Below are 13,781 nucleotides of genomic sequence, written 5' to 3'. Positions count from 1 at the left end.
TACTCATTGACATATGGCCTAATCTATAGTGCCATAGCTTCTCTTTTACATTGGAATCAAAGAAATTAGAACAAGAAGTAAACGCATTTATTAAAGAACTTGAAAACGATAGACTATGAAGACTAAAACTAGGTAGGCTCTTTGTAGAAAGAGCTGGCTGACTTGACTTGAAGATATATAGACCTCCTTGTTCTTTACCAAGCACCAGAGGCCTCTTCAGTGAAGGGCCCTATCATGAAACAAGCGTTAGGGGTAAAAAGCACATATTTTTGAAGTTGTTTACATAATTTGTGAATTGAGATAAGATTGAATCTGAAAGAAGGAATATAGAGAACATTTTGTAGAAGTAGGTTGGATAAAAGAGAAACAGTTCCTGAATGAGTAACCTTTACTTTATGAGAATTAGGTAGAGTTACCATGATAGGTTTAGGTAAAAGATTGAAATTAGTGTAAAAACTTCTATCAAAAGTCATATGCTCAGATGCTCCACTATCTAATATCCAAGAACAAGTGTCAACTTTAAACATGTAAGCATAAGAATTAAATAGCTTGATCATATCAGCACAAGAAAGGTTTGCAGATGCATTAGTAGACCCATCAATCTTTTGATTTAGTTTCTGCAAAAGTTGCAGAAGTTGTGCCACATTTTCTTGACTGAGAGAATTCACATCTCAATCATTTTTCACTCCTTGATGAGTACGTACCTTCTCATGTATTAAAAACATTGCTGGCAATAGTACCCTTTTAATACTTCTTAGATTTAGTGAACTTGAAATCTGAAGGAAAATCATGAATTTTATAGCATTGGTCAATAGTATGTTCTATCTTCTTACAATAGTTGCACACCAAGGAAGTTTTCTTAATGATATTTTCTTATTGAGTTTTGTAATCATTGAACCTCATTTCTCCTGCATTACCAACAAGAAAGGATGTTGATTCTCCTGGATAAGCAGGAGTAGCATGAATTTCCCTTTGTTTTTCATCTTGAATAACAAGAGAATAAGCCTAACCAATAGTAGGAAGAGAAGAAGATAACAAAATATTACTTCTAACCCCTATGAAAGTGTCATTTAGACCCATAAGAAAATGAAGCAACCTTTCATCTTAATGAGCTTGTATACTTTTTTTCTTTTGCTCCACATACACACTCACAACTATAAGCAGAAAAAGTGTTTAGTGCATCTAACTCATCCTACAAACTCTTCATTTTTGTGAAATATGCAGAAATACTGGAATTTCCTTGAACTACAACATTTAAATCTTTTTGAAGTTAAAACAATTTGACACCATTAACCCGACCAAATCTATCTTCCAGGTCAGACCATAAGACTTTGGCGATTTAGGAGTACAAGACAAACTCAACAATTTCTTTTGAGAGAGAATTGAGTAACCAGGATAACACCATCTCATTACATCTTGACCAAGCCTTTTAAAGAGTTATATCAGTAGGAACAACTAGGGATCCATCAATGAATCCTAGTTTGTTCTTCGCTGAAAGGGCTATAATAGCAGCCCTTCTCCAGCCACCATAACTCCTACCGTCAAAAACAATGGAGACAAGGTTCATGCCGGGATAATCAGAAAGGTGAATGTAGAAATCATGTGATGAATCCACTGCATTAATTGAAGGAACTCTATCACTCGTTTCTGTGATTTGAGTATTGGATGATTCAATTTCAACCATTTTTGAAAATAGAGAAGAAAAATGAAAGCGGAAGACTAAAAAATTAAAATTAACACTGCTCTGAAACCATGAAAGAATAAATGAAGAACAATATAGAAAATTTTCTTCCTGTATTTTTGAATGAATAAACTATACAATTAGATTGTATTTATACAAGTAAGATGACATCTAATGGTAAACCCTAAAAAAAAAATATTCTCAAGATCAAATGAAAAAGGAAAAAATATCAAAAGAATATTTACATAACAAAATTAGAAAAGGAAAAGGAATATCTTCATATCTCCTATGTATAAGCTAATGGAAAGAAATGGGTAAGAAATAACAGATCTGCGATAGAAGTCAAATACGATTAAGTAACTAGGGGCAAGATACAGACTTTAGAGCGTCAAGTATGTAGTATATATAAAAATAAATCCAACAAACCTCAACTGAGATAAGTACAACAGAGACCGTGTCTAGCGGGTCTTTTCCATTCCATTTCTATGGTTTTTAACCTTCTTGTTTGTTTTTTTTAGGGAGATTGAATGTTACAAATTTAAAGTTATTGGACATAGATTATTGCATTCACAATTTCTTTTAATACACATTACATGAAAACACATACACACACAAAAAAAAAAAAAAAGGAAAATCAAAATTAGAAACTAATTTTTTTTCCTAAACAATTAAATTCAAGCAGAAATCATTTTTTGATTTTCATATTGAAGATGTCCTTTGATAATATCTCCATTAACATCATTTACCTCCCAAAGTTCCTTCATATAATATTCAAATTTCTTCACAACATTTTCTGGCACAGAAACCAATACTCTAATTCCATCCATTTCACCCAATGACGGTAAAAACAAGCAGTAAATATCACTTGTTAATGGACCCATTTGAATTGGTTTACCTTCTCCAAAATTTACCTCTTCTAAGCTCAATCTTGACCATTGTGAAATTACCAAACTAGTCGATAAATCCGTTTTTACCGTTTTATCCTCTAATAAATCAACGATTGATTTTACCGTATCGTTTGTTAATTCGGACTTAGCATGTTGCACTAATTTTACCGTGTCTTGTAAGTTACCATTCACCACTTGCTTAACTGGTGCCTCGGCGCACCCTAGCACAAATCCATTCCCATAATACCCTTGTGGTAATTCTGGTTTTACTGTCTTCCTAATGTTAACGGAAAATAATAGTTTCACGTTTACAGAAGACGATAAATCTAATGATTTTACCCAACACCGCCACGTGTGAGATGCTAGGACTTCAAAACTAGTGGATTTTACCGAGGGAGAACATTGTCTTTTCAAATGTAGAATTTGGGATTGTGAAAAGGTAATAGAAGCAGGGGTAACAGGTTGTGATTGTAAATATTGGTGAAGGTTGAGGCTAAATTGGGGATTAGGATCATCAAGTGGTATTTTCGTAAATGTAGGATGTATAGAGGTTATTTGTGTCGGATCACGGGGTTTCAACACGTGGCGAGAATGGAACGGTTTGATTGATAAACTGACTGTGGGGTCCACGGTATAGTGGGCCCATGCATGTAAAAACTGAGCGGTGCCGATGCCGTCACATATGCAATGGTTGATTGCGGTGCAGAGGATCATGCCCCCGCAACGGAGATTTGTTACCTACAATGGGAAACAAATGTGGTTACGAAGGGATATTTTTGTCATTTAACATAAAAAATATTAAGCTAAAAGAAAAAGAAAGACCAAATAAAACAAAGTGAAAGGAACAATAGGAGAAAGCCATTGAAAGTGGGAGTAGGGTCACTTTAAGTCATTTTCCATGTGCATTCAAAGAATTATTCATTAAAATATAATTTTTCGATATAATTTAAATTTATACTGCAATACTCCCTCCGTCCCATTTTATGTGGCACTTTTTGGATTTTGACCGTAAATTTTTTATAGATCTTTTTAAATATTTTGAATTATCAATTATTGTGACTTATAGTATTTTTTACGTAGTTTACAAATATATAAATTTCATTTTAAAAAAATTGAAGATTCCATGCGCAAATTCCCAGTCAAACTTAAACTGTTTGACTCTCGAAAAATGAAAAGTGTCACATAAATTGAGACATAGGGAGTATAATTTTTCGATAATGAAGATTCATGAACATCGTGTGTTCCCTCTTTGCTTCTACTAACAATGCTACTCCAAATACAAAGGTAATTATTATATCGTTACTTCACATATGAACCCTAACTTGAATCTATTGTTATATATATCTAGCTAATCATCTATGATATGTACGATTTTATTATGAATTCGATAAAATATAGTAGCTTTGATTCAAATTTTATATGTGTTGAAAATTTAATTTATTCAGATTTTTTTAGAATTGAAAACATGTTATAAATTCAAAATCCTACTTTCACTTTTCAATTGTCTTCACATGTTATGTTCGTTATTCGATACTATCATTCGAAATAATAATTTAGGTACACTTGTTAAAGTGAGCATAAAAATATATTAGTAATTTAAGCGCATTATGGGTTATATGTTTCACTATTCTTCCTAGTTAATACTATTTGAATATACAAAGAACATGACCAAAGTTAATTAGGTTACTAATCAAATCAAATTAAAGCATGTAAACCTTTATATTAGTGTTAATGGGTAATATCAGAAGAAAATGTGAGATGATGGTGAAAAGGGAACCATACATGTTGTCTTGGGAACATCACACACAAGAAAGTCCTATTGAAATACAAATTTAACCTTTAGCCATAATATTTATCTTAAATTTTCAAATATTTGAGAGGATATTATCAATCAATAGCACATATTCTTAATGTTACATCTCTAAGTAATGTTCACTTGTTGTAATTAAAAATATGAAAACTCTAACAAGCTAAGTTGAACCATGTAACTATATCAAGATATTTCAAAAACTAAACGAAAAAAAATTCTACTAACTTATATACATAGACAAAGTGCAAAAACACACAGAGTAGAATCACACAAGCATATTTTTAGTGTGCTTCATGCTAGTAAGGAAAGAAAGAAGAGTGACAATATGTTAAAAACATTTGTCCTATATGTGTTTTTTAATGTATAAACATTAAATTTCATTTTTTCTGAGAGGTGATGTGATAATTAACGTATAGAAGTTAAACTCAGATGAAAAATAAGAGTGTAATTTAGAAACTAACCTGCACAACTAGAGGAGGAATATCCAAGAAACTTTGAGTTTCATCTTTATACAATAATTTTCTCCAAGATTTATCAGGTTTATTAGAAACAACAAGAAGTTCATCAGCACTTAAATCCAAAAATGCTTCAGCAAAAATAGCACCTTTTCCATTACAATCTACTTGAAGTTTATGATTATTTTCTGGACATTTTAATAATCTCCCTGCTAAGGGATAATAATCCACTAAAACTCTTGATAGTGAATATTTAAGTTTTTCCAAATTTATGGACTTAGTAAAAAGATAAAGATACTTAATTGAAAATCTAAGGAACATTTGATCATCAAGATTTGATAAATAAAGGGTGTGATTTGGTGTTGGACTAATTGGACTTATGAAAATAGGCTCTTTTGAATAAACACAATCTGGTAGATCTATTGAGCATAACATGTTTTTTTTTTTTTAAAGTAATGGAGAGATAGTTTTAATTGGAATGACTAAGGTTTTTGGAGAAGAAGTAAAGGATATATAGAGAGTTTTTATAAAATGGAACTATAGTTAAAGATCTAAGGTTAGATATAGTTGTTGGGGTTGGGGGTTTTGGGGGCGGGGGTTGGTTCGCGAGAAGAAAAAAAGATATTGCATCTGAGACGAGATGATAGAGAAGAGAGAAGAAAAAAGGATATTGTATCTAGCACGAGATAATAAAGAAGGGAATTACTATAGGAGAGATTCCTCCCCGAAAGAGTAAGACAACAACATAAAAGATTAAAAAAATTGAAGCTCTCATTAGTCTTGCTATATGAGCTAACCCTTTTTGAATTTTTTTACTATTGTTTGCATAGTTTTATGGAATTTACATGTGCTTCACATACACCCCACCTCCACCACACCTTTTCTATCTTCATCACATAAGGTAAAAAAAAAGAAAACTTATATACAATGTTTTTCATGGGTTGTCCCTTTTTTGAGATAGGTGTTTGGTAAAATTCCTGTTTCTGTTTTAACTTATAGACCTTTTTAGATTTTAGTTTAAATATATATTTTTTGAGCAAATTGAAAATCTTATGAGAAGGCATTACATTACAATTTAAAAGTTTATAAGTTATTTGCAAACGTTCACTACAAGAAGATGGTTTAATAATTTATCTGTAAGGTTGAGTAATATATGAGAATACTAGACTCAAATTTGACGTTATCACAAAGGGTGATCGCAAGGGCTACATTTGCACTGTTTTTTTAAAAAAAAATTTATATACAATATAAATGGTGACCTAAAAATAGAGATTTGCGTAGTGAGCCATGTCAAATATAGAATATATTTAAACTCAACATAATCCACTGAGAAGTAGGTACTTGTAAATTCAAATTATACCAACTTAGAATATTGCACGTAATAATAAAATATAAAAATTTGTGGCTATACATGTCCTAATTGTTATGTATATGATTAATGAGTCATATATATTTATCCATAGTTGAATGATGTAATGAGTAAGCAATCTAGGTTTCTACATAAATGATGGCTAGCTAGTGACTTTGCTGATGGAGTGCAAATCTAATGTGTAAACCACAAGTGTATATATATATATATCATCTAGCATGCCATTAGTCATCACTACTACTATCGAAAAGATTGTGGGATGATAAGTACTCTTTTATTTTTAATTAAAGATTTTAAATTCGAATTCTGACTATAAAATTACTTATTTTTGATAGGAGAAGCTCTACCCCTAAATGAGACTTTCCGACATAAATTCAAATTAGTTGAATTCCAACATGATTAATACCACACACCGAGTAGAAAACAAACCCACACACATTTTCATGATGAGTTCACGTTGCGTTTGATTAATTATTTATTAGGCCTGCCCCTTTCGGTCCTTTTTTCCTCCTTATTTTTGTCAAGGAATTTAAATAAAGTATCTTTTTATAATTTTTTAATTACATGAAGTGGCAAAAGGAATTTCATCCTAGTTCAATAGTCAATATTATCTGTTGCCTAAGGTTACACAAAAATTTTTTAATCTCTCTCTCGATAGAAAAAGTTTTTCCACTACAATTTTTTTTAATTGTTGTTACAACAGAGACATATTCATAATTTAAATTTTATGAGTTTAGAATTTTAAAATTGCGTACACATTTTTTTTTTTTGAAAAATTATGTTATTGTCTTGGTGGCCAGGGTATCATTGTTATTTTAATGTCCACTTTGAAAAATAGAGACGTGACAAGTTAATTTCAAATAAGAACAAAGAAGAAAATCTCCTGAGGGAAAACATAGGCACAAATCTTTAATGATATTGACCTCACTTGATTTGATATCTAATTTCTGTTTTATTCAGAAAAAAAGTGATACGTTTTTTTGTGGTATAAGATGCAAGAAGGAACAAGAAATTATATGAAAAACCATCAAGTATAATTTCAATATGTTTGACTACATTAGTATAATGCCAAACAAGTGCATTCATGAAAGAAAAAAAAAAGAAATACTAATTATTGACTAGAATAATCAATATCACCAAATGATATGGTGTCATGGATGTAATTGTTTTTTACTTTTTTCCTTAATTCGAGGTTGTGAGTTCCAGTCTTGTGTATGAAAAAATCCTTAAAAAAAGAAGAGTTTTCATACTATACTAAGCTAAACAAAGCCCACAACACAAAATAACTATATTGTTTTTACAAATTTTAGCTAGTATACAATGTATAATCAATGTCCAAATTAATTAAATATTTCTTATACATTAAATATACACCAAGACAACTACAAATTACTACTGCTATTTTAATCAATTGACTAAAATGTTACTCACTATTAGAAATAAAGGTTTTGTTTCAGCACGAATTAATGGAAAATTTATACTGTAGTAAATAATTTTTCCACGCATTTCCATCGAACCAACTGAAAATGAATGGCAGAAAACAAATTGTCATAAAAGTAGTGGGTAACTTCCTAATTTTTTCATATGAAGATATTACTATTTTTTCTATATTCACTCTATCAATCAAATTATCAGTGGGACTAGCATTGAACAAAAACATTAGTAGAGACTTCTTCCGTCTTAATATATGTGGCAATAGTTTAACTTAAAACAAAAATAACTTTTAGCGATATATACTAAATTACTAGTGTCTTAGACATTTGTGCAGTTATTAATCATTCCATTAACAATAAAAAGTGAATTTTAAAGTAAAAATATTTTCAATAAAAAAACATGATATATATTTTTTTTGAAACAATCTAAAATAGAAAATGTATTTACATAAATTGAGATAAGAAACGGGAAGTAAAATAATAGCAGCCACAAGGCCCACGAAAAACAGAAAATGATGACAAATATGAGGTACTATTGAATATGCCAGTATATGAGCGCAAAAGAAATGGTCCAATTCTCCAACTACTACTAGTTTTTTTTTACAAGAAAAATAACCCTTCCAAAAAGCGATTTTTTTTTTTTTTACTTTAGAGTTAAAAATAATAATAGTAATAATAATAAAAAGAATAACCTCTTTTTTCCAAGTTCAAAGCTTGGGAATATTGGAATAAGATATGATTTTGACTAAACTTCCATTAGGAATTTGATATATTCTGAATTGGTTCACTCTTCTTTCTCCAAAATATTCTAAAACTATAAAGAGAGGATCAATATGTCTCTTCAACTATTTTAAAATTCAAACTATAGCCTAAAAAAATATCTAGCACCAAATCAATTAATATCCCTTTATGATATATCAACAATATACAAATATTTTATGCTAATTCCTAGTCCTAGTGCTAAGTGCTAACTAGGAAACACAACATTTTATCATGGTAGGGGCCCACCCAACAAAAGGTGTGTGAGACTCTATTCATTTTTTGACACATAGACAAGTGGGCCATTTATGTACTTTTCTATTTTAAAGCAAGAACTTTCTACAACTAACAAGAGAGAGAAAATATATTTACGCATAAATTGAGTTGAACAAATATAAAAAATGCAAGAAAAATTATGTGTGTTTGCTAGTTTTTTAATCATTATCAATATTATATTAATTTGTGGGATTATACCGAGTATATTATTGTTGTTGTAGTTGTATGTTAGTTTGAAAATTTTATTTTGATATGATATTTTTTTTGTGTATTCATGTTGTGTTTTTTTTTAAAAAAAAAAACTCTTTCATAATTATTGTGATTTTAAGATGTAGTCATTTTATTTTAATTGTTACGATCTGAAATATCGATTGTTATCTTATTTTTAAATTAGAACTTTTGAAGGAAAGTAAAAAAAAAGTTAATTATATTATTATTGTGGGGATGATTGTTTAAAGCAAAGTATCACTACTCAAAGAAATAGCTTTTAAAACGTAAAACCTTAAACCTAAACTAAAATAACAAAAAGTAAAATAATATTTGTAATTAATATATATCTTATCAGATATAATACAATTCACTGAATAATTATAATAATATAATAATAAATGACTGTAGGGTCCACATTTTATACTTGTTGAATGCCCATTTAATTAAATAACTTTTTTGAATTTTCTTTGTAACGTTGTTTCTTAAATCAAAACATGGTCTTGTTAAAAATCAAAATTACATATTTTGATGTCCAAACTAAATGTGTATTTTTTGAATAAAAAGTTAACGTTTTTGTTGGTGTTTGAAAAAAGTTGACATCCTCGTTGATGTTGAAAAGAAATAAAAAATTAGTATTTCAGATCTTGATTCTCTTTTTATATTTAGCCATCTTTAATTAAAAAAAATTATTATTTCACAAATTTAACAATAATCATACAATATTAAAAAAAATAAAAAATAAACAAAATGTACTCGAGAGAATATTTTAAATACTATATTATTAAAAAAATTAATGATCAAATTGTAATGATGATAAATCGTACATTCTACATCAACTGAAATTTTACACAAATTAAACTAAAAATATTTTATTAGGATAACGATACATTTTAAAAACTATTTCTTTGTTTATAGAAATGCCAACGGTGAAAAATTTGGGGCCGAAAAACTTTTTTGTAGTATTTGGATTTTACTAACCTAATTCAAATCGATTTGGACGAAATCGGAGTCTTTGAGGTGTAGGAAAATCTGGTAACAATCGGGTGAATCATTTATGATTTTGGTTGCATGAGTAGTTAGATAACTAGTTAAGGAATTTGTACGACTTTACAGAATTGAATTCAAGTGAGTAGGACGATCTTAGCGCTAAGGGTATTTTTCTGAACGTCGTTAGTTAGAGATGTGTTGTGAAATGGGGATTTTGGATTTCTCAAAATAGCTCTCTGTTTCGTTCCAGCCACTCTGACGGGGACGCTACAGCGGGATGATGGCCGTTGTGGCGGGCACGACGCGACTTAAGGTCGTTAATAAACCCCTAAACAACCTTATTATGCACCTTTCGACTTTTAGAACTAAGGAACGAACCCCAGGCGACTCCTACTCGTTTTTTACCATTCTTGAGACTAAATGTAAGTTTTTCACTCCCCGAATTCATTTTTCGATCCGTCGAACGTAATAGAATGGATGAATATTGATGAAGGAGGGTTTTGTTATAGATTCTATGATGGAAACAACCCTAATTTGGATAATTAGGATCATGAGTTTGATCTAGGGTTCATAGAGTTGTTAGTAATTCAGGTAATTAGTGATTGTTTATTGATTCCCGTATTATATTGATTGTTTGTAGAGCAAGAACAAGCGGAACGAATCTGGAAAGGGAAGGATCAAGTTTCTTAGGGTTTCAAGCTTGTTTCGAGGTAGGTGATGGTTGTGATTCTATGATTGTGTGATGTATGTTTGTTCTTGCTTCATTATGATACTTGTATATGTATGAATGCTGCAATGTTGATCACACTTGTTGTAAATGAGATATATGAATGATGATTGCCACGAAATCATGACTTAAATGTATGATCTTAATGATTGTGATTGTGGTGCGTTGAATGGATCGGTTGTCACGTTCCGGCATAACTAACTTGGATCGGTTGCCACGTTCCGGCATAATTATGGGATCGGTTGCCACGTTCTGACATAATTATGGGATCGGATACCACGTTTCGGTATGCTAATTGTTTGGGTTTGGATCCCATGAGAGGACCAATGATTTGATAAAAAATGTGAAGTTGTTCGTTGTTCGTAAATGTTGATAATATTGTATATGTTGATATATATGCATGTGATTATAATGTTGTCTTGACTTGCTTATGTTGCATTTAGTGGGATAGCCGTGTGATCCTACCAGTACACTGTGGTTGTGTTCTGATACTGCGTTTGCTCTTATTTTTGTTGAGCACAGGGTATCTTCAAGCGGCTACTGACAGACCTGCTTAGGAGATCAATGATCGTTCGAATTCAAGGGTGAGTCAATTCGTTCGGGCTGCCATGGGTTCTCTTTCGTCTATGTCCACCATTTTCGGACTTTGACTATGTTCGATTAGTTATTAGTACATTAGTTGGGGGTTGCATCCCTTCTTGTTTAGACTTGAATCATTGTTAAATGTTTTGGTACATTGAATTTCAAGTTCTAGGTTATTTCTTCTACATTGTTAGTTTGTTGTTAGACTTTTGTTGGAGTTTATGGGAACTCCCTCTTTATTTCCTTAGTATTTAACTTGCTTCCATAACTTAAATGCTTTAGTATTTTGTTTAGTTGCTTGGTTTGGATTGTAGTAGTGGTTCTCCCACCGGAGAGTTAGTGTGGGTGTCAACTACGACGGTCTGAATCGTGACAGTAGTGATACTTTGTTTTAAGCAATCATCCCCACAATAATAATATAATTAACTTTTTTTTACTTTCCTTCAAAAGTTCTAATTTAAAAATAAGGTAACAATCGACATTTCAGATCGTAACAATTAAAATAAAATGACTACATTTTAAAATCACAATAATTATGAAAGATTTTTTTTATTTTTTTAAAAAAAAAACACAACATGAATACACAAAAAAAATATCATATCAAAATAAATTTGTCAAACTAACATACAACTACAACAACAATAATATATCCGGTATAATCACACAAATTAATATAATATTAATAATGATTAAAAAAATGTAGCAAACACACATAATTTTTCTTGCATTTTTTATATTTGTTCAACTCAATTTATGTGTAAATATATTTCCTCTCTTGTTAGTTGTAGAAAGTTCTTGTTTTAAAGTAGAAAAATACATAAATAGCCCACTTGTCCATGTGTCAAAAAATAAATGAAGCTTCACATACCTTTTGTTGGTTAGGCCTCTACCATGATAATTTTTTTCGCTAAATAGTACCAAAGTCCAAACTATATAACCCATCAATCCAAGGTTTAAGGCCTATATAATTGGGCTTTGGGTGAGGGATCAACTAGAACCCATTAGCCTGCCTAGGCCCATTTTGAAATTCAAATATCTGAACTTCGAATTTTAGTAATTTGTATCCTAATTATATAATGGTATATATTACACTTTTGATATGATGTGATATTGTCTGTTTTGAGTCAAGTCGATCCCACAGTTTTCATCCAAAAAACCTGACACCATTAAGAGTATCTAACACTTAATTAGTAGTTTTTTTCTTATTTTTCCTTTTGCTTTATATCGAGACTTAGTTTACGCACCCCAAATACCGAGTCTGCTTATTTTATGAATAGATTTTCTATAGGGTGGTAACAATATAATTGTGTTATGTTTGACAGGAGTGATCGACATTTCAGATCATAACAATTAAAATAAAATGACTACATTTTAAAATCACAATAATTATGAAAGATTTTTTTTTTTTTTTTTTTTAAAAAAACACAACATGAATACACAAAAAAAATATCATATCAAAATAAATTTGTCAAACTAACATACAACTACAACAACAATAATATATCCGATATAATCCCACAAATTAATATTATATTAATAATGATTAAAAAAATGTAGCAAACACACATAATTTTTCTTGCATTTTTTATATTTGTTCAACTTAATTTATGTGTAAATATATTTCCTCTCTTGTTAGTTGTAGAAAGTTCTTGTTTTAAAGTAGAAAAATACATAAATGGCCCACTTGTCCATGTGTCAAAAAATAAATGAAGCCTCACATACCTTTTGCTGGTTAGGCCTTTACCATGATAAATTTTTTCGCTAACTAGTACCAAAGTCCAACTATATAACCCATCAATCCAAGGTTTAAGGCCCATATAATTGGGCTTTGGGTCAGGGATCAACTAGAACCCATTAGCCTTCCTAGGCCCATTTTGAAATTCAAATATCTGAGCTTCGAATTTTAGTAATTTGTATCCTAATTATATAATGGTATATATTACACTTTTGATATGATGTGATATTGTCTGTTTTGAGTCAAGTCGATCCCACAGTTTTCATCCAAAAAACCTGACACCATTAAGAGTATCTAACACTTAATTAGTCGTTTTTTTCTTATTTTTCTTTTTGCTTTATATCGAGACTTAGTTTACGCACCCCGAATACCGAGCCTGCTTATTTTATGAATAAATTTTCTATAGGGTGGTAACAATATAATTGTGTTATGTTTGACAGGAGTGTGATACCTACTCTATGGCCAGCTGAGGAAATCCAAATGATAGAATTTGACACACTTTATGCGTAAAGCCCATTTGTAAATTGACTAGTGGGCTTGCTTTACAAACGCATATGAGCCCTGCTGACACTTAATAGGGCCTCAAAAGCCCAAAATAACTTCAAACAAATCTGACAAGAAGAGTGTCGGACCCTTTCATTAGATCCTGTTTGACCATAAATTTTGAAGTGAAAATTTGAAACTTAAAATTTTGAGTTTTTTGAAATTGTATTTGAACGTGTATTTTTACTTGAAAGTTTTTTGAGTGAAAGTCTAATAAAATTTCAGAGTCAAACAAATAATTGAATAAAAAAATTTAAAATCTGATCTTAAACTATGGTCAAAATGCTAGCTTAGAGTCATAATCAACTATTTTTCCAAACACCAAAA

At 30.4% G+C, this 13,781-nt stretch overlaps 2 protein-coding genes across 2 annotated transcripts in view; one reads left to right on the top strand and one right to left on the bottom strand.

Annotated features, from left to right (window-relative positions):
* Nucleotides 1-2,337: 2,337 nt before the first annotated feature.
* On the bottom strand, nucleotides 2,338-5,279 carry LOC125827673 (alcohol acyltransferase 9). The gene is made up of 2 exons (XM_049506989.1): nucleotides 4,840-5,279; nucleotides 2,338-3,306 (listed from the first exon to the last, which is right to left on the bottom strand). The coding sequence occupies exons 1-2, from the start codon at nucleotides 5,266-5,268 to the stop codon at nucleotides 2,356-2,358; spliced, it is 1,380 nt and encodes a 459-aa protein (XP_049362946.1). The 5' UTR covers nucleotides 5,269-5,279; the 3' UTR covers nucleotides 2,338-2,355.
* Nucleotides 5,280-7,436: 2,157 nt separating this feature from the next.
* Nucleotides 7,437-13,781, top strand: part of LOC125827712 (floral homeotic protein PMADS 1) — a 305,579-nt gene continuing 299,234 nt past the window's right edge. Inside the window, exon 1 of the mRNA XM_049507038.1 lies at nucleotides 7,437-7,442. The gene's annotated coding sequence lies outside the window, so the exon portion shown is untranslated. The remainder of the gene's footprint in view (nucleotides 7,443-13,781) is intronic.

Source organism: Solanum verrucosum, unplaced genomic scaffold (assembly GCF_900185275.1).
Source record: "Solanum verrucosum unplaced genomic scaffold, falcon-dt-bn FXZP01000064.1, whole genome shotgun sequence".
NCBI lineage: Eukaryota > Viridiplantae > Streptophyta > Magnoliopsida > Solanales > Solanaceae > Solanum > Solanum verrucosum.
This window is presented reverse-complemented; position numbering and strand designations above follow the sequence as displayed.

Coding starts and splice junctions, on each gene's coding strand:
- LOC125827673 (XM_049506989.1), bottom strand. CDS start 5,268: ATGTTATGCTCAATAGATCTACCAGATTGTGTTTATTCAAAAGAGCCT. Junction 3,307..4,839: donor TTCCTCCTCTAGTTGTGCAG/GTTAGTTTCTAA, acceptor TTCCCATTGTAG/GTAACAAATCTCCGTTGCGG.